At 33.3% G+C, this 23,593-nt stretch overlaps 3 protein-coding genes across 3 annotated transcripts in view; all 3 read left to right on the top strand.

Annotated features, from left to right (window-relative positions):
- Positions 1-1,102: 1,102 nt before the first annotated feature.
- LOC138939019 (uncharacterized) lies at positions 1,103-12,283 on the top strand. The gene is made up of 3 exons (XM_070306469.1): positions 1,103-2,202; positions 2,275-4,271; positions 12,201-12,283. Exons 1-3 carry the CDS (start codon positions 1,103-1,105, stop codon positions 12,281-12,283), a joined length of 3,180 nt encoding a protein of 1,059 aa, XP_070162570.1.
- The window catches only part of LOC138932045 (uncharacterized), a 27,412-nt gene continuing 14,785 nt past the window's right edge, over positions 10,967-23,593 (top strand). The window contains exons 1-3 of the mRNA XM_070293533.1: positions 10,967-11,878; positions 12,201-12,279; positions 12,585-12,632. Coding sequence (XP_070149634.1) covers positions 12,627-12,632 — 6 coding nt within the window. The 5' untranslated portion in view covers positions 10,967-11,878; positions 12,201-12,279; positions 12,585-12,626. The remainder of the gene's footprint in view (positions 11,879-12,200; positions 12,280-12,584; positions 12,633-23,593) is intronic.
- On the top strand, positions 17,798-19,427 carry LOC138932058 (coiled-coil domain-containing protein 80-like). Its single transcript, XM_070293546.1, has 3 exons — positions 17,798-18,035; positions 18,208-18,369; positions 18,747-19,427. The coding sequence occupies exons 1-3, from the start codon at positions 17,896-17,898 to the stop codon at positions 19,141-19,143; spliced, it is 699 nt and encodes a 232-aa protein (XP_070149647.1). The 5' UTR covers positions 17,798-17,895; the 3' UTR covers positions 19,144-19,427.

Raw genomic sequence — 23,593 nt, 5'->3', positions numbered from 1 at the left:
ATTTATTATAAACAATATAAACAAATATCATCTCACACTGCACTATTGCACGTGCGGCATTGTTGAATTTCGTAGAAAGATTATTGCACGTGCGGCATTGTTGAATTTCGTAGAAAAATGATAAGGTTAGCGCCGATGTTTCGCGTATCCCGCATCATCATCCACGCGCATATCTCGCGCTCATGCGAACGCCTCGCGCCGTCCTTCTCCCACACGCGTGCATGCGGTCGCCTCGCGCTATCTCCCTCATACTCACCGTCTCACGAACGCTATACTCATCGCACCGACTTACGAACGCTATCCCTTTCCCGCGCTCATGCGAACGCCTCGCGCCGTCCTTCTCCCACACGCGTGCATGCGGTCGCCTCGCGCTATCTCCCTCATACTCACCGTCTCACGAACGCTATACTCATCGCACCGACTTACGAACGCTATCCCTTTCCCGCGCTCATGCGAACGCCTCGCGCCGTCCTTCTCCCACACATTACGGCATCGTACCTTAAGATCGCGCGCGGTTTGTACTGAGGATATGCAAGGAAGGGAAGCGAAAGAAATACATAATCATTTTTTTTTTTCATTTTTTTAACATATTTATTTATTTATATAGCGCCGATGTCCGGCTGCTAGAATTCGCGTCGGGACATGTTTATCGGTGTACTTACAAAAGGCGGGTGTCGATGTCTGAAATATAAGGCGAGCGCCAGTTTCCGACTGCTCGAGAATTTATAAATAATATAAACAAGATAGAACCATCGCGGTGCTCTCTTCATCTTTTTCCAGGAAGAGCCGTTTATCGTATCGCCTGTCGGGATACGTTTCGCGATACCATAACGCGATAGATTAAAAATATATAATGAAGAACGAAGGGTGTCAAAAACTCAGTATGCGATTTGAAAGCTTACGGTCCGTATATCGACTGAAACAGGTACAGCGGGTACTTGTAAATTTTTGTGATTGAGATATACGACGCGATAAGTGGTCGGTCCTGCTCCAATTGCAGACTTCCGATGTATCAGATCTTTCCGTGCAATATGTGCCCAATTTGCACACAGTAAAAAAAAACATTGGCATAAAAAGTGTGAAAAATAATAATAATAAAAACATGGAAAACACCGAGCAAACCGAACGCGACCTGTTGGAGCTGTCGCGTCGAGTCGCTACCTTGGGCGAGTATTTCGCGTGGGCGCAGCGATGCGAGGAATTTATCAAACAGCTCGAAGAGCACAGTCGTGTCAAGCGTCCGCGACTCTCGATCGGAGTTCGACAATCTTTGGTGGCTAGAATCGCGCGACTCGAGGGTGCGAGGACTCGATTAGAGAGACGGTTTATACACAGCGGTGGTGATTACAGTGGTGACAATACCGCGGAAAGACTCGTTTGGCGAGAGATCGATACCGCGTTCGAAAACCGTATACTGACCGGTGCGGTGATTAACGCAGATTATATCGAACCGCGACAATTTCTCGAGGACGCCAAAGACATCGTGCTCGAACACGTGCAAAAAGTTATGGAAAGACATAATAACGTGAAAGTGAACACTGTGTTCAACGGTGAATTCGTGTCGGGTGATAAGAGCGCAAATAAAAGTGTAAATACCAGAAACTATGAACTCTTTCGTACGTCCGATTTACACGAGTGGTACGAGCGACGCGTCGTCGAGCCCACGCTTGCCTCGCTCGAAGAATTTCAAGAACGCGATAGCGGGTGGGCGTTGTCGCGAATTCTCGATTTAACTGTAAATATAAATAAATATAATCCAATGCGCGCGGGGTGTCATATTAAATTACCGCGAGAAATAACAATGAAGAGAGCGGTAATAAACGTGCAATCCAAAGACAATGCGTGTTTCGCGTGGGCGGTGGTCGCCGCTCTACATCCAGCCGAAGATCATGTTTATCGGGAATCTTCGTATCCACATTATACGACAGTGCTAAATCTCCAAGACATTGAGTTTCCGATGACATTGAGTCAAATTAAAAAATTTGAACTTGCCAACAACATTTCGATAAATGTATACTGCATCGAGAAAGAAAACAACATTGTCCCGATACGTCTGAGCGAACAAAAGAAGGACAGACACGTCAACTTGCTGTACATGCAAGATTCGCAAGACGTTGGACATTTTGCGTGGATCAAGAATTTATCCCGCCTCGTGAGCTCACAATTGAGTTGTGGCAAACGAAGACAATATATCTGCGATCGGTACGTATATTTAATAAAAATGCAATATATATAAAATATACGAAAGAAAAATTAATTATTTCTTTTTTACAGATGTTTACACTATTTTAGATCGGACGATAAGTTGCAGTCGCACATTGTAGATTGCCGAGAAATGAACGAGTGCGCTATCCGGTTACCGAGCGATAAAGACAAGTGGCTCGCGTTCAACAACTACAACAGAAAGGAGCGACTTCCCTTCGTCGTATACGCCGACTTGGAGTGCGTGCTGAGGAAGACCGACGGTGATCCGATGGCGTCTACGTACACGTTTCAGCATCATCAAGTATTTAGCGTAGCTTATTATGTACATTGTTCGTACGACGAATCGTTATCCGCGTATCATTCTCACCGTAGTACCGATTGCGTTTCGTGGTTCGTGGAAAAATTAAAAAATTTAGCGCAACGCGTAAAGATTATTTTAACCACGAATGTCCCCATGATAAATTTAACACGAGATGAGCGGGAAAAGTTTCACAGCGCGACACACTGTCATATTTGCGAAAAACCGTTCGCGCAAGACGACACGCGTGTACGCGATCATTGCCATCTTACCGGGCGGTATCGAGGTCCCGCGCATTCAAACTGCAATTTAAATTATAAAGACTCTTTTTGCATTCCCATAGTATTTCACAATTTATCCGGTTACGATTCACATTTTATCATCGAGGAAATAGCTACCGCGTTCGAAGGCTCGATCAACGTACTACCGATAACGAAAGAAAAGTATATTTCATTCATGAAACACGTTAAAGATACCGTCGAAAAATCAGATTGGCGAAGCGATATAAAGTTACGGTTCATCGATTCGTACAAATTTCTCAGTACTAGTCTCGAAAAATTGACATCGTTTCTAAATAACGATAAACTTCAAATTTTAAAATCGAAATTTCAAAATTTATCGATCGAAGAGTTCAATTTATTGACGCGAAAAGGTGTCTTTCCATACGAATACATCGACTGTGTCGATAGGTTGCACGATACGTGTTTACCACCGCGCGAATCATTTTATAGTTCCTTGACCGGTGACACCGTATCCGAGAGCGACTACGCGCACGCCGAAAACGTTTGGAAGCGGTTCTCCGTTCGAACGCTAGGCGAATACAGTGACTTGTATTTAAAAACGGATGTCTTGTTATTGGCCGACGTTTTTGAAAATTTTCGCAACAAATGTATCGAGAGTTACGGGCTCGACCCCGCGTATTATTATACTCTTCCCGGATTCACGTGGGATGCGATGCTAAAACATACGAATATTACGTTCGAATTACTTACCGATATCGATATGGTTATGTTTATCGAACGGGGAATACGCGGTGGCCTGAGCCAATGTTCCGGCAGATACGCGCGAGCCAATAACAAGTACATGCCGTCTTACGACCCATCGAAACCATCGTCGTACATGATGTATTTCGATGTAAACAACTTGTACGGTTGGGCAATGTGTCAACCGTTGCCCTATGCCGATTTTCGATGGGTCGACGACATCTCTGACTTTGACGTTAGCGCGATCGCTTCGGATTCAACCACAGGTTATATTCTCGAGGTCGATCTGGAGTATCCGCAACATCTTCACGACGCGCACGTTGATCTACCGTTCTGTCCAACGCGCGATAAGCCGCCCGGCAAGCGGCAGGATAAGCTCCTCGCGACTTTATACGATAAGAAGCGTTACGTCATACACTATAGCAACCTGCAGCAATGCACGCGTCACGGCCTTCGCATCGCAAAGATACATCGCGTATTGCAATTCGCTCAATCCGCATGGCTCCGCGATTACATCGAACTCAACACCCGCTTTAGAACACTCGCGAAAAACGATTTCGAGAAAAATTTATACAAATTGATGAACAACGCGGTTTTCGGTAAAACTATGGAAAACGTGCGCAATCACGTCGATGTAAAATTATTAACAAAGTGGGACGGGCGATACGGCGCGGAGGCGATGATCGCGAAACCAAATTTTCACAGCAGGAGCGTCTTTTCGGAAAATTTGATCGCCGTTGAACTGCGCAAGCTCGAGGTGAAATTCAATAAACCGATCTATGTCGGTATGTGTATACTCGTAATAACAACTATACGATACGTGGGTATGGACAACATCAAAATTCCGTCAATGTCAAACATCGTAGCCGACAGTGATATATGTCGAAACTTCCCTTGTCGACCTTCCATGTACCAACTTCGAACAGTGTCGTAAATCGAAGTATAGGCATCATGCGGAATTGTTATACAGAACGTTGCTATGTCGTAATATTGTAGCAAAGATCAAGAAATGTCAATAGATGATAAATGATGATAAATATATACAGGATGGTCTACGTAAAGTATTACAAGCTGTTTTTTTTTCGAAATTAATAAAAATGATAAGAAAATTCTTTTTTGAGAAAAAACAATTCCTTTCATTTTTAAAAGGATAGAGCCATATGGTTTTGTCTTACAATATAAATATGAATATTATTAGGAAAGAAAACATTAATATTTTGATAAAAATGACAAATGATCAATAAAAATTTATATATATATATATATAATATATAAGCATTGTATATTTATTACGATCTGACCGTGTATTTTATCAATATGCAAGCTCAATATTTTTATCATGCGTTATTTTCAACTGCAATATTTACATTTTGATATTACTTATTATAATCTTTTTACTATCTATCTTAATGGAATCAAAGTTCGAGTCTTGGAATACAGATGTATTTTATGGTTCACACATATATCAAGTTGACGACGTTGCCCCATGATATAGCGCGACAGATTATTACACCGATGGCACAGGTGTTGCTTCTGGTTGCTTGTCAACAGGTTTGCGCATCGCCTGACTCTGTATGCGGTCAACATTACTAGTAAAGCATGTACGCGAACATATGTAACAATATGCCTCGGATATGGTTTTATTGAAAATAATTTTCATCCACTTACAGTTGATTACAATTTAATGTTAAGATAAATTGATTAAATTTTTATTAATTAATATAATTACTATATAAATAATTATATAAAATTATAAAATAATTAAATTATAATATTATTATTAATTTTATATTAATAATAATATTATTATTTATTCATTTAAGTGACAATTTGAATATTTCGTAAATAAAAACTCATCGTTTTCAGATAAAACTCTTCCGAGACTTTAGAATCTCGTTATTCTAAAGCGTAATTGTATTTTGCTCTTATTGTTAGCAGTGACAAATTAGTGATAGAATTTTCAGAAAAGCTGCAGGAGAGAGAAATGCAATTTAGAATGTCTCAGTAATGCAAGCAGCTCCGTAAGCGAAAAGGTGACGTCGCGAAAAAGGATGGAGACAACCCCTTGCGGCTTGTACATGCACGGCGAATCTTAAATTCCGAGCCTACCGCGATAATCTCATTTCCTCCACCCCGCTTTACTTCCGAATAACCGAGTGAATAACTAGCGTAATTGCCGGCGACCTAGTTGCAATCGACGCCGGTGGTTGCATTTCGAATACGACAGCTAGCGGGATAGAGAAGGCATGGTATACATACTGAAGGCTGAGGGCGACGTATAAAGGGCTCGCCGTTACATTGCGCGTCAAGATTACACTTCGCGATTTCGTATCGGGGGATTAATCATCCGCTCGCGCTTTAATTACGATCGCCGGTGTTTTACGCGCAGTTGCGGTATACGCGCGAATAATTGCACAAAGTTACTTGTCTTGCAAACGATTGCCATGCACAATATTATATATATATTTATGTAAGTAACTCAGCGTTCAGAATTTTCCCCTGTGTGTGTAGCAAATCTTTAATATATACGAGAAGTGAAAGAGAAAGAGAGAGAGTATATAGTATTATATAGATTTATATATGATAAATATATTTTAACGATAATTGATTTTTAATTCACAATAATTTGATACAAGTTATGAATAAAATGAATCAATTTTTAACTGACGATAAGATGCGATATATAATAAAAATTTCCAGACACATGTTTTAAAAAAAAAACAAAGATTATTTTAAAATATAAATTATATAATTTTTTAAAATTGGATGATATAATTTTATTTACACGAATTCTCGATTCTTCTGGTCATTCTGCATATAAAATTGTTAAGGTATATAATGATTATGAAAAAATGTATGTAAACTTGATTGGTAGATCTATTTTGACGTAACAAAATATGAATATATATTTATTCGATAGATCGATATATCGATAGATCGATAGATCGATATATCGATATATCGATAAATCGATAGATCGATATATCGATAGATCGATATATCGATAGATCGATAGATCGATATATCGATAGATCGATAGATCGATATATCGATAGATCGATAGATCGATAGATCGATATATCGATAGATCGATATATCGATAGATCGATATATCGATAGATCGATAGATCGATAGATCGATATATCGATAAATCGATAGATCGATATATCGATAGATCGATATATCGATAGATCGATAGATCGATATATCGATATATCGATATATCGATAGATCGATAGATCGATATATCGATAGATCGATAGATCGATATATCGATATATCGATAGATCGATAGATCGATATATCGATAGATCGATATATCGATAAATCGATAGATCGATATATCGATAGATCGATAGATCGATATATCGATAGATCGATAGATCGATAGATCGATATATCGATAGATCGATATATCGATAGATCGATAGATCGATATATCGATATATCGATAGATCGATATATCGATAAATCGATAGATCGATAGATCGATAGATCGATATATCGATAGATCGATAGATCGATATATCGATAGATCGATAGATCGATATATCGATATATCGATAGATCGATATATCGATAAATCGATAGATCGATATATCGATAGATCGATATATCGATAAATCGATATATCGATAAATCGATAGATCGATATATCGATAGATCGATATATCGATAGATCGATATATCGATAGATCGATAGATCGATATATCGATAGATCGATAGATCGATATATCGATATATCGATAGATCGATATATCGATATATCGATAGATCGATAGATCGATATATCGATATATCGATAGATCGATATATCGATATATCGATGGATCGATAGATCGATATATCGATAGATCGATATATCGATAGATCGATATATCGATATATCGATAAATCGATAGATCGATATATCGATAGATCGATATATCGATAGATCGATAGATCGATATATCGATAGATCGATATATCGATAGATCGATAGATCGATAGATCGATATATCGATATATCGATATATCGATATATCGATAGATCGATATATCGATATATCGATAGATCGATAGATCGATATATCGATAGATCGATAGATCGATATATCGATATATCGATAGATCGATAGATCGATATATCGATAGATCGATATATCGATAAATCGATAGATCGATATATCGATAGATCGATAGATCGATATATCGATAGATCGATAGATCGATATATCGATAGATCGATAGATCGATATATCGATATATCGATAGATCGATATATCGATAAATCGATAGATCGATATATCGATAGATCGATAGATCGATAGATCGATATATCGATAGATCGATAGATCGATATATCGATAGATCGATATATCGATATATCGATATATCGATAGATCGATAGATCGATAGATCGATAGATCGATATATCGATAGATCGATATATCGATAGATCGATATATCGATAGATCGATAGATCGATATATCGATATATCGATAGATCGATAGATCGATAGATCGATAGATCGATATGTCGATATATCGATAGATCGATAGATCGATAGATCGATATATCGATAGATCGATATGTCGATATATCGATAGATCGATAGATCGATAGATCGATATATCGATATATCGATAGATCGATAGATCGATAGATCGATATATCGATAGATCGATATATCGATATATCGATAGATCGATATATCGATATATCGATAGATCGATAGATCGATATATCGATAGATCGATAGATCGATATATCGATATATCGATAGATCGATAGATCGATATATCGATAGATCGATATATCGATAGATCGATATATCGATAGATCGATATATCGATAGATCGATATATCGATAAATCGATAGATCGGTATATCGATAGATCGATATATCGATAGATCGATAGATCGATAGATCGATATATCGATAGATCGATAGATCGATAGATCGATATATCGATATATCGATAGATCGATATATCGATAAATCGATAGATCGATATATCGATAGATCGATATATCGATATATCGATAGATCGATAGATCGATATATCGATATATCGATAGATCGATATATCGATAAATCGATAGATCGATATATCGATATATCGATAGATCGATAGATCGATATATCGATATATCGATAGATCGATATATCGATAAATCGATAGATCGATATATCGATAGATCGATATATCGATATATCGATCTATCGATATATTTTTATTGAAATCGTGACCCTTCCTAGAGTCTTAATTTTAGAATACGTACAACATAAAGGACTCTTTTGTGTTTTTTATTACAAATCTACTGTCACTTTCTACAAGCAACTTGTCTTCTTTTCTTTTCCCTCTTCCCCGTCTTCTTGTAAGATGTGTCATGCTAGTTACGACAGTTATAACGAAAACTGGTTGTGTGACATCAAATGTTTCATGATGTCCGTGACTATATGTTTCAGAGTATCTGTTATTTCGTGGAAAATACAAATCGCACGCTTTATGTTGCATGATTCTTTTTTACGTGAATCATTGCGCAACATTAGAAAATATTTATGGTGCGAATTAAGAGAAATTTACATTATGATTTTCTGTCAACAATTTATATTTAATATTTTAACATGTATTAATTATTTTTGTCTGAATATTTAATATTTTATGTATTAATTGATGAGGTATTAATTCAATAATTAAATTATGAGACTATAAATATAACAAGTAAGACAAGAAGAAAATTAAGAATTAGAATTTAATTACATAAATTATTTAAGAATAGCGTATAGGAAGAAGAGGCGCGTATTTCGCGTGATTTCCTTATTTAATCAAGTAAGAATGGAAAATACAAGAATTAAATTTATAAATTATTGTTTTGTTGTAAGCCTTACTGGCATTCATTATTTCTCTAATGATATTTTAAAAATATTGCATCTGAGAGAGAGAGAGATATACTTTATCGTTCGACTTTTCGGCAATTTAAATACAATTCGGATTGAGAACGTGCAATTAAATAATCGAACAATTAACTTAACAACAAGCTTCGTACATTTATTGATTAATAAATAATTAAATTATAATTTAAAATATACTTATATAATTTAATATTCCATATATATATATATATATATATATATATATATATACGTCATAGTGTGTGAAATATTTCGGCAATGTATTATTATTAATAAGGTGTTCGGCCTTGGCGGCTAGCGCTTTATTGTTTACGTCTTACGGCCTTGTTATCATCCGCGCGGCGACACTTGAATAGTACCGTAATAATGGGGGATGCTACGTCACAAATTCCTTTCTTACAATATTTATTATCATTCACGCGACGATACGCGAACAGAAAAGTAGTGATGCGAGACGCCGCGTCAAATTCCTTTTGCAAATGTGATCGCGCCAACTATCGAGGAATAATTTGATACGATTAATATGATTAATAATTAATTATTTTTTACATAGGTTAATTATATCGCGATGATAAATTTCGAAGCGCGTATTTAGCGTAATTTATTCATTTAATTTTAATTAAATTTTATTTCATTTATTCGAGTATGAAACGTAGTGATAGAAGTCGAAATAATAAACTATCGTTTTGTTGTTATTTCTCTTTATGAGCAATAATTATTTCTTTAATAATATTTAATTAAATAATTTAAAGTTCAATTAAATTTCAATTAAATATTGTAAAGTTAATATATTTTTCTCTCTTTCTCTCTCTCTCTTCCGCTATTTTATCGCGTTCGACTATTCGACGATCTAAATATCACTCGCATTTGGAACGAGTAATGAAATAATCGAATCGCAAGATCGAGTAATTAATTTAACGAAAGGCTCCGTAGTATATCTATTGATTAATAAATAATTAAATTATAATTTAAAATATACTTATATGATTTAATATTTCGCTTGTATATACGTCATAGTACGTAAAATATTTCGGCAGCGAATTATCAATAACACGGTATTCGACCTTGGCGGCGTAAACATTAGTGCGCGTTATTGTTAATGTGTTACGGCTTACAATCTTATTATCATTCATACAGCGACGCTCGAACAGTAAAGTAGTGGTGCGCGAGACACTCGGTCAAATTCTTTTTCTGAACGCGATCGCGGAAAAGAAAATAGCCAGTGTCGTTGTTGCTATCATCGTACCGTGGACGATTCGTCGTATCGTTGGTGCTGTCATCGTGCCGCGGACGGCTTTTGCGTCTTTCGCGTCGCGTATCAGTACAGCATTGCCACGAGTCGCACAATGGCTCATATGTGGCACGCGCATTTCTGCGTTGAACGCACATTAGTGCGTCGTCGTTGCCGTCATCGTGCCGTACGAGCAACGATGCGTCGCGTTGTCGCGTTTTCGCGTCGTCGCGTCTTCGCGTTGGACCTCTATCTCGTTTTCACGATTGTAATCGAGGATCATACTTCGTTGCCGGCTAAATGGGATATCCCTCAGCGTTGCAATATTTAATATATTAATACCTATTAATATAATTAATTTTATATTAATATCAATTAATATTAATACTATATTAATATTATATATTATATAAATATTTATGTATTAATAAATTTAATATATTAATATAGGGGCAACGTTAAAACGCCTCAATATCGCGGCTGAGGTGAATGCCGGCCGCGTAGCAACGTATGTTCGTGCATAGTATAGATGCATGTTCGCGCGGTTAATCTTGAATTTCGGTTCAAGAATCGGTTGTTGAGGGCACGTTCTGCTCCGACGAACGGTTCGGCCCGAATCGGTTAGAGTTCGGTCGATTGTTTCGGAATCGTCGTTAATGGGTCCCTTCTCTTGTACCGTCTAACAGCACATTGTAGAAATACTAACATGTTTGGCATCTGAGGAGTCGGCTGTTCTAATTAGGTTCGATTTTTGCTCGCTAGAGAAGTTGATCTCCCGCTTTCGAAATGCTAGATTGTTAGCACGTAGAAGGTGGGTATCTTCATTCTCGACCCGTCTACCAGCCTTACGATAAACCCGGCTCAGTCTGTATGATAGAGACTTGGTGGTTCGTATGAAATCGTTCCTAACGAAGTTCTAGTCGGCCCTCGATGGGAGCAGGCGCGGGCCAAGAGTCGAGCGAACCCCATTCGCGTCGATTCCATCAATCGGTTTCGTCTTCTTCCGCTTCCGCTTAACCTTTGCTCGAAGTAATCGGTGAATTCCCGACTTGTCGACTCGAAGTATGATTCTCACGTGAAGCGGGGTTCGATCGTACCGAAATTCGAAAGTGCGGGAGTGTCGTTTAAAGTGTCGCGCGTATAAGTGCGGAAGTAATCTTTTAATAAAAGTGCGGGAGTGCCGTTTAAAGCGGGTGAATCAACCTGAGAGGAGGAGGAGGTCTAGGAGAGGCATCGGGCACCGATGGAACAACTCTGTCGTAAGTAATTTTTTACTTGTATATTAATTATTTATTAATTGCGTACAATTTAACGTGCAATTTAAATCAAGCAGTTAATCGCCAAATAGTAATTTGATTTTTTATTGATGATTTATTTATGATTTAAACAAGAGAGAATTAGAGAAAAAGATTTTATATAAAAGCTATAATTTTGTAAAAGTTTCTACTTTTAGATTACGGCTTTATATGGAATTTTTGTGGTGTTTTTCTCAAAATTTATAAAATTATTTTATTTATTTAATATTTTATTTAATTATTTTGAACGCTGTTACAATTTGGATTTTCTATTTGTATGTTACAGATCAACGTAGCGACCCTGGCACCCTGATAGGAGGAGGAGGCCTAGGAGAGGCATCCTGCACCGGCGGAGCAACCCTAGGGTGAGTATTTATTATTTGCATATCAATTGTTAAAAATTGCGTACGCGCATTAATTTGATGTCTTTATTTGACTGAAATAAACAAGAGAAAATTAAAAAGAAAGACTTTTATATAAATTCGATGAAAGTTTCTATGTGAAGAAATGTCTTTTTATAATTTATATAAGATTATTCTATATATATATATATATATATATATATAGAGCTGTTTAGTATTGGACGCATCGGATGTAAACTATTCCGCACGAAATATTAATTATAATTTGAATATTGTTATAATTTGGGATTTATATTTGTATGTTACAGACAACGTAGCCTCAAAACCATCAACTCCGCTGTTGCGCATCAATGCCGGTGAGTAATGAACTTAATTTTATTTTGAGGTAACGGATTCGTAGATATTATAGATGTAAATGTAGATTGTAGATTGTAAATAGATCCGTTGCTTCAAAATGGATGGGCTAAAATAGATTGAATCAGATAATTTTTACTCGATTTTTTAAATATGCATTAAAATATTACAGGTATAATTTGAAGTATAAATTAAAGCAAAAATTTGAAAAAGATATAAAATATTTCTTTTAATTGATAAATTTTATTTAATTTGTGAAATGAAGAAGGCGCTAGTAATTTTATGAATTATATGAAATAGTAATAATTTATTCTTATATTGCGCCGATTTTATACTAATTTCGTATAGCCCATTCATCAATATTTTCATGTTAATTAAAACTTTGCTTTAATTGATGTAAAGCCAAATTATCGATTTATTAAATTATATAAAATATAAATTAATGTTTAATTTTGAGATGTCGCCAGTAGATAAATTAATAGACGAGTGTTTATACGACCAAACTGGCAATTTATTGTTTGATTGTTACATCACAACGTGTTGACCATATGGTCGATATGTGTAAACACTAGTCTATAAAATATAAATTTTATTTAAGTTATTTATAATAATATACACATAATATTATATTATTATATAAGAATTTCTCAATCAATTGATTTTTATTGATAACTTGGCGTTATATTAATTAAAGTAAAGTTATATTAAAACGATGCATGGAAAACGACTGTAATGTCTCACGATCGTAAACGAGCGTAAAATTACGCTCATGCACCGGCGTTAATAATTAGCCAGCAAGAGAAGGAATTTCTTTCCTTCATTGATCTCTGATAGAGGTCGAAGCTACATTTCTGGTTAGATGTAGCCAGAATGAATATGGCCAGGATCAACCAAAGGTAGGTTCAACTGGCTTAACGGAAGCAACATACGATTCATTCTATAGGGCACGCGAGTAGGGAACGGGAGTAGGACACGCAAGTAGGACACGCGATTAGGGCGCGCGATTAAGGCGCGCGATTAAGAAACAGCGCGAGAAACAAAGTCTATTCTATTAATTTTCTCATAGTTTTGACCGTATTCATTTATTTTTTAAGAAATCATTAGCAGCATTAATTAATACTTTCATGTTCATATGATCGAAAAATCGATATATTTCTTGCAAAATTGGTTGGAGTATAAAAATGATAAGAATGTATTATATATCTTGTAGGGTGCTACTCAGAATTTTAAATAAAAAACCGGAATTGCGAAAAAATTTGCTTTTGTCGAGACTTGAATCTTCATACGACATAGGAAAAATTGTGATTTTCGAAACGCGGCGGTTTATTCTATTATAATTATTTTATCTTTTCAATGGCATTTCCATCTTAACGCGAAAATATATAAAAATAAAATTTTAGAGATTCTTTAGATGGATAAAAGACATGACTATTTAACGTTATCTTATTAAAAGGTTAATTAATTCATTACACAGTCAATTTATTATCAATGCATTTTTATTGGCATAAGTAAAGATAGACCAATTATTTTATAGTACTTTTAGTGTCCTTCGGAATTTCCGAATTCCAGTGACTGTAAGAATGTGAAGATTCTAACAATGCAAATACATGAAAATGCATATATGCATATGTAACTCATTATCAATGCATATTAAGTAATTTGGACATATTTATATATGTATATGTATGTATGTATATATTATATATTTATATTTATGGTATATTGTGTATATATATATATACATATTTTTTTAATCGGCATCCTCGAATGTTGAGCGCGTTTTTCAGGTCCATGAGAATCACTTTCGATCAAAATACGGGATGTTAACATTTATGTAGCTGATAGCTTAATGAGAGTCAATTCTGTATTCAAATTCTTAGAAACTCGTGAAAACTATGTTTATGGACACCACAAAATCGGCGGACAATATCTATAGTTCATGGACGAGTCGAGAGCAAATTATTTTAATTCAAAAACCTAGGGTACCACACACACAGCTAACTCTAATATAGAGATATAAATACTATAATAAACTTTGGAGATATATAACGTATGCTTGCCAATAAAATATTTCTTAGAAAAAAAAAAATTTATATATTCGATTCTTCCTCTTGTGAATATATATGTAGCAGATGAGAATTTTTACCGAAAATAATGATTTAAGATTACATGAAAATCATAGATTTAATATTTATTGGATTATATTAAACCGATTAAATATGATAAGAATAAAAAAACTGCGTTTATGCGATTTTGAGATATAAATATCGAAATATTTTTTATACGTATATTTAATTGTTATTAGTAAGACAGAGCTTCGTATTTTTTTAATACGGAAAAATTTAAAAAGAAATTGCAAGTTTTATTCTATGTACGATCGACATCTACGTTTCTGAAATTGTAACGCATGATGAGTTAACTTGCGATTAGAGAACGTGGAAGATGCGCGATCATATTTATATTCCGTCTGTTTTTTAAATTGTACATGTACACATATACATATATGTATATATACATATGTATATATAATTGCCTATTTTAAGTATGATAAAAATAACATTTTAATAGTTTACTTGATAATTAATTTTGCTTAATATAAGTGTGTACATCTTTAGTTTAACACAGATGTTGTCAAACTTGATAGAAGTACAACGCAATCGAAAAGTTTATTATTAGCTATCGTCAACTATCGTATGGTAATTATTGATACTTAAATCGTTGCTTAATTGTGTATCGTTGATAAAGCGGGAATAAAACGAAATCTGGGGTCGTTGGCATTTTAATGTACATATATCAATCCTTTTTTGGCGAATTGCAATGTAAGTTTGTATAGAATATAAATAAGATATAGTTGCAAAATATTGTAATAGATTACGTTATCATATGACACTTGATGAAGTTTGATTTATTTATTATTTATTGATTATTAATTATTTGTATTAAATTATCATCAAAATCATTTATTAAATAGGGAGAAAAAGAGAGAAAACAGCTATTATTACATTAAATTTTAAATAATATTTTAGATGATATAAAGGAAATCTAGCATAATTATACGTTGACAAGTTAGTCAATAAAGTTAGTCAAGAAAATGAATATGATATTATTGTGATATTATTATACTATTGCAAAATTTGATAATATAAATCTTATAAATATTTTTTTAATTTTTTAATTATAAAATATTCTATCACACAGAATGACAATATTACTGTAAAGATTATTTCAACGAGATATTATTCATCATGTCACTACTAATCCAGTGTTTTTTTTTAATACAAAAAATTCGTATCTATCCAGCGATCAAAATCCTCTTTTTAAATCGCGTACACATCCTTGAATCTCGCGAAATCATTTTCGAATATTTGTCAACGGCGTTCCACGATCAGGGACAAATACGGAGTCCTTCGACTGTCGCTATTTAACATATCTTTGGTTGGGGTTCAGTCAAACTATTAGAATACCGCGGATATTTCTCACGAAATGCTTACTCTCACTCTGTCACTCTTTCTTTATATTTTTCTTTCTCGCAATCTTAACTTATGTATATGTGGAAGAAGAAGAATTATAGCATCCTCCGTGGATTGCCTTGGCAATAATCGTCACGATCAAATGTCTTCCCCACTAACTAAAAGAATCCTATAAATGCTCGCGGTAGTCTGTAAACGAAGAAGTTACCTCTCGGGATGCGTTCCCGAATGAGGCGTGTATTCTCATTTTAAAGTGTCCGTTTATCTCAATTTTTTTCTTCAATAATTGTCGCGACAAAAGAAGCATGGTAAGTAGCAATGAACTTAAAGTGACATGAGGAAAAATAAATACAGACAATCGTGGAGATGGAGGATGAATTTGAAAGAATTATGAGTTCTTTTATTGTCGGAGAAAGTGCTTGAAAAGTGAAATAAGTGATCTTGCAAAGAACCTATTCGAGAATCGAGGCCGAGAAATCAAACTTGTACAAATTTATTCTTCATTGTTCGTCGATCTTTTATGTCAATGTCCTGAGATTTTTCGACATATTTATGTGTTGTAATAAAATAAATAACTGGGCAAGTAAGAGCCAAAGCGCGGTAAATAAATCACATTCTTCAAGCAAATCTTTTTTAATTGCAAATTATCATTTCGATCCTTGCTTTGGATCATCTTCAGTCGAATTATAAACACAGGAATCTAACGCAATATGGTCGCGGTGCTCTCAAAATTTCCGATCGCATCACGACCATATCGCGTTAGATTTCTGTGTTTATGATTCGACTGAAGATGGTCCTAACCAAGGACTGAAACGGTACTTTTGGTAACTTGCAATTAAAGATTTCTTTGAAGAATGTGATTGCGCTTTATTTATCGCGCTTTGGCTCTCACTTGCCCAGTTACTTATTTTATTATATTTATTTCATCGAAACCTTTCTTGTTTTCTATCGATTTATGTCTTGTGTGAAACATATCGCCGCAACTGGTACAAACGCAGAAAAACTACGAAAAATTAAACGAAATGATAAGTAATAGCCTTGATTTTTATTTAGCAAAAATCTTATTTGGCACAATCTTTTTTTATAATTATTTAGATTTTTTTATTTATTAAATTATAAATTAAGATTTTTTTAAAGGTAAAATCAGGTTTTAATATTTTTTTGCTTCTCAAAATTTAATTCGATATTTCATCTTAAAGACATTTCATTAATTTTTAATAGTAAACTCTTTTAATCTTTATAAAAAAGAACTCCATAAAAAGTTTTATAAATATACTGCCGCTTTTACTATTACGTTTATTTTTTTATATGACATTTGGACGTTTCGAGAACAAAAGTTTGTCGTGTCGCGATAACGCATAAAATTTAAGATAAAAATATCTTTTTTGTATAATGTTAAAATTTTTAAAAAGAACGGTATCTTTTTCCATAATTCATTTGCCAATTTGTTTACCTTTACTATTGTAAAAATAATCTGTTTTATCTCTTCTTTTACGAATGCTAAAAACATTTTATGCAAATGAAATATTATCATCGATCTCCTTTTGCGTAAAATTTATTTTACAATGTTAACTAATTTGTAAATTTATTTCTAAATAATCTTGCATCGATAACGCAAAAACATACAATCAGAAAATATAACTCATTAGGGATTTATATAATTATATTTCTACAAATTCCAGTGATTAAATTAGTAAAATATTAAATAATAAATATAAATTAATATTAGATAAAGGAAATGTGTGCAACGTGAAAACACAATAAGTTAATTATTCGATCGATTATAATAAAAGTTATGTTACAGTGGAAATTGCTGTGGGTGGCCATTCTAGTGGCCGTGCTCTCCACGCATCATGCAGATGCAAATTATGAAAGAAACAAACGTGCGATAAGGAATGATTATCAGATCCCAAATTTACCGATTCATTCTTCTTTGTAAGTGTGTTCAAGCATCTTGAAACTTGAATTCTTTTGTAAAATACTATTAGCATAATTAAATTTATTCTTAAAAGCATCTTTATTTCTAATCGTGATTAATTTATAATAATAATAAATAATAATTTTTTATCAAGCATTACGTAATAATAAGCTATAATTTCGTTAACAGAAAAGAACAAGATGCCATAGTGATTGAGTCGAATTTTTTGGGATACGAATATACAACCCCAAAACCGACTGGCTATGTTTATACTCGGGGATATGTTTATGTAACTCCGAATGTTACAATATTGACTCCAACATCAACTACAACGACTACAACAAAAAAGCCGTATAAATATATTTTACTCTAAATATTACATTATTAACTACAATATGAACACCAGCATCGTATTCCATTTCCCTTTTCGCGAATATTTTATGCACATTTTTTAATTTTAATTATAAAATTTTATACACTTTATAGTCAAGTAAAAATCATCTGTTACAATCGGATTGAATATAGATTTAATCATCTACCAATAATGACAACGCAACCGATTATTTATGATCAACGTAGTTTATTTCTTTGGAATACATTTTGTTTTTGCAGCCTATCTTTTCACCAAACGCTACTAATTAATTCACTTATTTAGCTTATTAAATATTATTATACGAGGAGATTATCACTTGAATCGTAAGTACAACAACAACGCCTTTTACTGTCAGATCTACGCCAGGAACTGATTATTTACCGCCAACGACTACACTATCGACGACTACAACCACCATTACAACTACACCATCGACGACTACAACCACCACCACAACTACACCATCCACAACTACAACTACCTTCAAGCCGACCTATCTACCCCCGTATGAGCGAACATACCTTCCACCTCCAAGAAAGTATTTACCAGTGAGACCAACGCCGATACCCTATCCAACAATCAGATACGAAACGATTAGAACATCAAGCATAACTCCTAGGACATTTAAACCGTTTCATACACCAGCTCCACCACCGACCTTACCGCCGAGCACGACGCGGGCTGTATTGATACGAGGTTACGAGTACCTACCACCTAAGGAATATTTGCCCGCCTTCAAAACCCGCAAATGATGAGACCTGATAACGCAAACGATTTGATGAGCATTGTCAATTAGTGAAATGCGCAAATCTTAAATATTAATAATATTAATATTAATAAGAGAAATATTATTTGATGGCCAATGGTAACATTGAATCCAAACACAGAAAAAAATGTAATTTTTTATAAAAATATTATTTGTATGCATAGTTTCTTGTCTTAACATAAAATATATTTTTCGACAGTGACATGAGCAAAAAACAAGACTATGTATTTAAACTTTAATATACAAATATTATATATTGAAAAAATTCGTACACACATAGACCTCAAATCAAGAAAAAATATTGTAGAAACGATATTCTCCCTGTCTCTCCCCCTCTTTCTCTCTCTCTCTCTTTTTCTCACTCTCTCTATCGAGATACTGAATAGTATAATACTTGAAATTACGAAAATGAACTTATGTTTTATACTTAATAATACTTATTAATTTACAATTAATACGTAACAATGAATACAATAATGGGAGTAATGACATTAATGTTTATTTTAGAATGAAAGTTTCTATTCCTTTTGTCAATATATCGACGCATTTTAATTATTTAACATTCTAATTATTATATAATTAAAATGTTCTACGTCATATATACATAAAATATATAATAATAGAAACTAAAAGAATGACACACTTCAGATAGAGATATTTTAAGTAGACAATAGAAATAAAAAATAAAGATTTGATGTCACACATATCTTAAAAAAATTAGCTCATCATAAAGCTATAAATAGTTGAAGGTCTTATATTTTTTCGTCGCACTAAAAAAAATGCATTGGTAATGAACTGGTTGTCCTTTGGAATTTCCGAATTTTGATGAATTCAGAAATGTGGAAGATAATATTTAAAACAATTTAAATACAAATACGTATGATAATTCTTAAATTCTTAAAATACTTAAAATTCTTAATTCTTAAACATTATTATTAGTACATCTTAATTATAACGTTTCAGTTTTTATCCTTATTAATATAATTTAATTTTAATAGAGTTCAAAAATTTATTTAATAAATAAATATATATATATATATATGTGTGTGTGTGTAAGGGAAAGTAGAGTAAAACCGTGTAGGCGAGTAAACCGGATAACCTCTGTTTCTTCATGATAAGTGCTACTATCTTTAGCCAACTCGTGTTATTAGTTGTAGATTGACATCATCATTATTTTAAGATGAACCGTGCCCACGTGCACACAATATTTCTTTTTTGAGAAAAGTCTAAAGTTTTCGAGCCAAGATCGATATCGGGGTCATCGTAGATATTTTCTACACAGAACATCTGTTTTGTTAAATGCAGTATTGCATTCTGTATGTATTAGAGTATTAGAGATATCGCACTAGTTTTAATCGTTTGTACACCGGAATGTACAACCGCCACGTTTGTTATTTTTCTTGTGTTGGGGCAAAACCGGATACCTATACACTTCGTATAATGAAAAGAGGAAAAACTGCCATTCTGACTTTGTCTCTCTACAAAAAGCAGTTGGAAATCGAGACTGTCACTCGGAAAAAGAAACCACTAAGAAAAAAGCTTTTTAAGACTCCTAAAGTTAAAGAATTAAATAATAAAATTCTGCAATGATGTAGAGCAAGAGGATGTCTTTATTTGTGATTTTTATTTACAGAATATATTTTTATATTATATTTTGATTAAAAGATTTCGCAATTGCACGATGTTTTATATATTTATATGTTTTCAAATGGGTATCCGATTTTACCCTACCGGGGATGAAATCGGATATTTTGATTTCTTCAAAAAATTCTGTTAGTAAATTCCCTTGGTAATCAAATTTTTTTTTTCAGCAACTAGCCTCATTTTCTCATAATTCATTAAAGGCTACTAACGGTCAGTAGAATTTTTTTTGCTTTCGGATTTTTTTGTAGGAAGACGAATCCAAAAAGTACCCGGTTTTACCCTATTTTTCCCCTACATATATATATATAATTTGGCTGCTTCAAAATTTAAGCGTCTTAGACATGCGAAAATTACATTCTATTAAGATGTAAAACGTTAACATTTATCGTGAATGTCTTAATAAAAATTAAATTTGTATTTAAATTCGTAGAAACTCCTAAAATCTTTAGTCCTGACTACGAAATCACTTGACAAAATCTATAGTTCATGGGCAAGATGAGAACTAGAATTACTAGTTACTTTAATCCAAAGATCGAGGTCACTGCAGTTAATTTTAATACAAAAATGTAATCTGTGAAAAACAAATGCATAATAAAAAATAAATCTTGAGAGTAAAGATGGACGCTTACAAATAAAATATTTTCCAATCAAAATTTATATTAGATATCTTTTTAACAAATTATATTAATTAACATTATTTATATTAATTTTAACGCTGAAAATCCTTTTTAGGAATTGTTTAGGAATTCAAATAAAATGCAAACAAAATATATATCTGAAATATATATTTTATTAAAAATATATATTTTTATTATAAAGATAAAATTATAAGAAACAATTATTTAGTATTACACAAACACACGTTTATAGATGCAAATTTGAATAATTCATGTGTAATGTTTCGTACTAACAATTGGACAAGAAAGTTTTATCGCGTGTTGGTCGATAGGATAATCATGATTTTGCTATAGTCGGTCTTAATGGAGTCGGTAGTTTAGAAACGCATCTAAGATGATAATGATATTCGATGATAATGAAGCATTTGCGAAGGATCGGGTCTTTATCGCTACACGAGACACATCGTAAATCGGTCCTTGCATCCGCTGTATCAGACAACCGTAAGAAGGTTTATTCCGATTGCACAAGAGAATTCCGTGTCGCCTAAAAATCAAGATTATTTGAAAAATATAATAAATTTTTGTTAAAAAAAATCTTTATTTACTTTTTTAAATATTTTCGTTTCAAATAAATAAATAGTACAGATTGCAGTAGGCTTTATTGATTTTTTTATTGATATTATTCTTTTGACAATTTACCCAGCAAAAGCGACGAAGCTCGCGCGGGCATGACCTTTTCTACGATTATATCGAGCTCTTTCATTCAATGGAAAATCAAATACTAAGTGAAAGGTTAATATCACTGAGAACTTCATTCATGGGTAATTACAATGCCACGGGAGTTATCTACCGTTTGCGGTAAGATCAATAAAAATATAAAAACGTCGATATACAAGTATTAATCAGAAAGATCGTTTCAGTTAGGCCTGACGATAGCCGGCAGCGGCGGCTATTTAAGGTCATATAAAACATGATTTTGACCTTTGTATGATTGTGCACTAAAACATCTAAATACGATGAGAACGAAGGGAAAAATTGGATTTTTGCGCGGTAAATTGCTACCAAAATACAAATATGAAAATATTGTTGGATAAATAAATTTAATTATATTATTAATAAGCATCACACTTTTCAATTTGGAAAAACCCAGAGATAGAATTTTTTTTATACGCGATTATGAAGTCATCACGCGTAGCAAATTAATTCGCGATCTGAGAAACGCCTAATGAAGGATGCGCGATCCTTTTTGATCCCGATCATATTTATATACCGTTTACAATAAAAATTCATTAGACTTTGTAATTTCTCATATATTTGTCTGACATGCTTGATACTTTAGATATGGCAAAAATTTTTATTTTGATATTTTGCTTTATTCTTAATATGATTGCGTTTTTATTTAACGAAAATCTTGAAAAATATGTCAAAGGTCAAAAATGTTTTATGGCATTCGATCCCACAATTTTTTTTGATAGGAATATCCTGGTGATAAATCTGGCGATACGGAAAGTTTACCTGTTTTTTTATCAATATCACGAGGAATATATCGGTGTTGCAGACATTACAAATTCTATTGATGCAGAAAAGAAAAAAGATGCAACACAGAATTTAGAGATATATATACTTCGTCGCTAGAATAATTACATTCCTACATAATTGAGAATATAACGTTCCGTGCAAAATGTGCCATCGAAATATTGAAAACTTTGTCATTGACTTTTAATTAAATCGCCATTTTTAAATCAGGAAATAGTAAAAAAAGATATAATTTATATACGGACGATTTGCATCGTTGATTTTTAACTACTGCCATGTATATCATATACTGAAAAAACTGGTTAGGAATAATGACCAAATGCATTAAGTTGAATTTCAATTGAATATTTAATAACTATTACCATACACTTGATAATACGTGTAGTTACTAAATATTTAATTGATTCAATTATTGTAACCAATTTTATTCATAATTGAATTAACTTAATAATTTAGTAACAATTATTAAATATTTAATATCTGTCACCAAATGTTTGATGAATAATCAAATATTTAATAAGTGTTACTAAATTATTCAATTCAACTTTATCAGATATTTCTTCTCTCTCCTCCTCTCTCCTTTTCCTCTCTCCTCTCGTTCATTTTTGTCCACTTTGAAGTATCTGAAGTCGATTTCAC

This window comes from Polyergus mexicanus, unplaced genomic scaffold (assembly GCF_030449975.1).
Source record: "Polyergus mexicanus isolate NDT 795.1 unplaced genomic scaffold, iyPolMexi1.0 SCAF_1, whole genome shotgun sequence".
NCBI classification, from domain to species: domain Eukaryota; kingdom Metazoa; phylum Arthropoda; class Insecta; order Hymenoptera; family Formicidae; genus Polyergus; species Polyergus mexicanus.
Note: the sequence above shows the minus strand (reverse complement) of the source record. Positions and strands in the feature narration are given on the sequence as shown.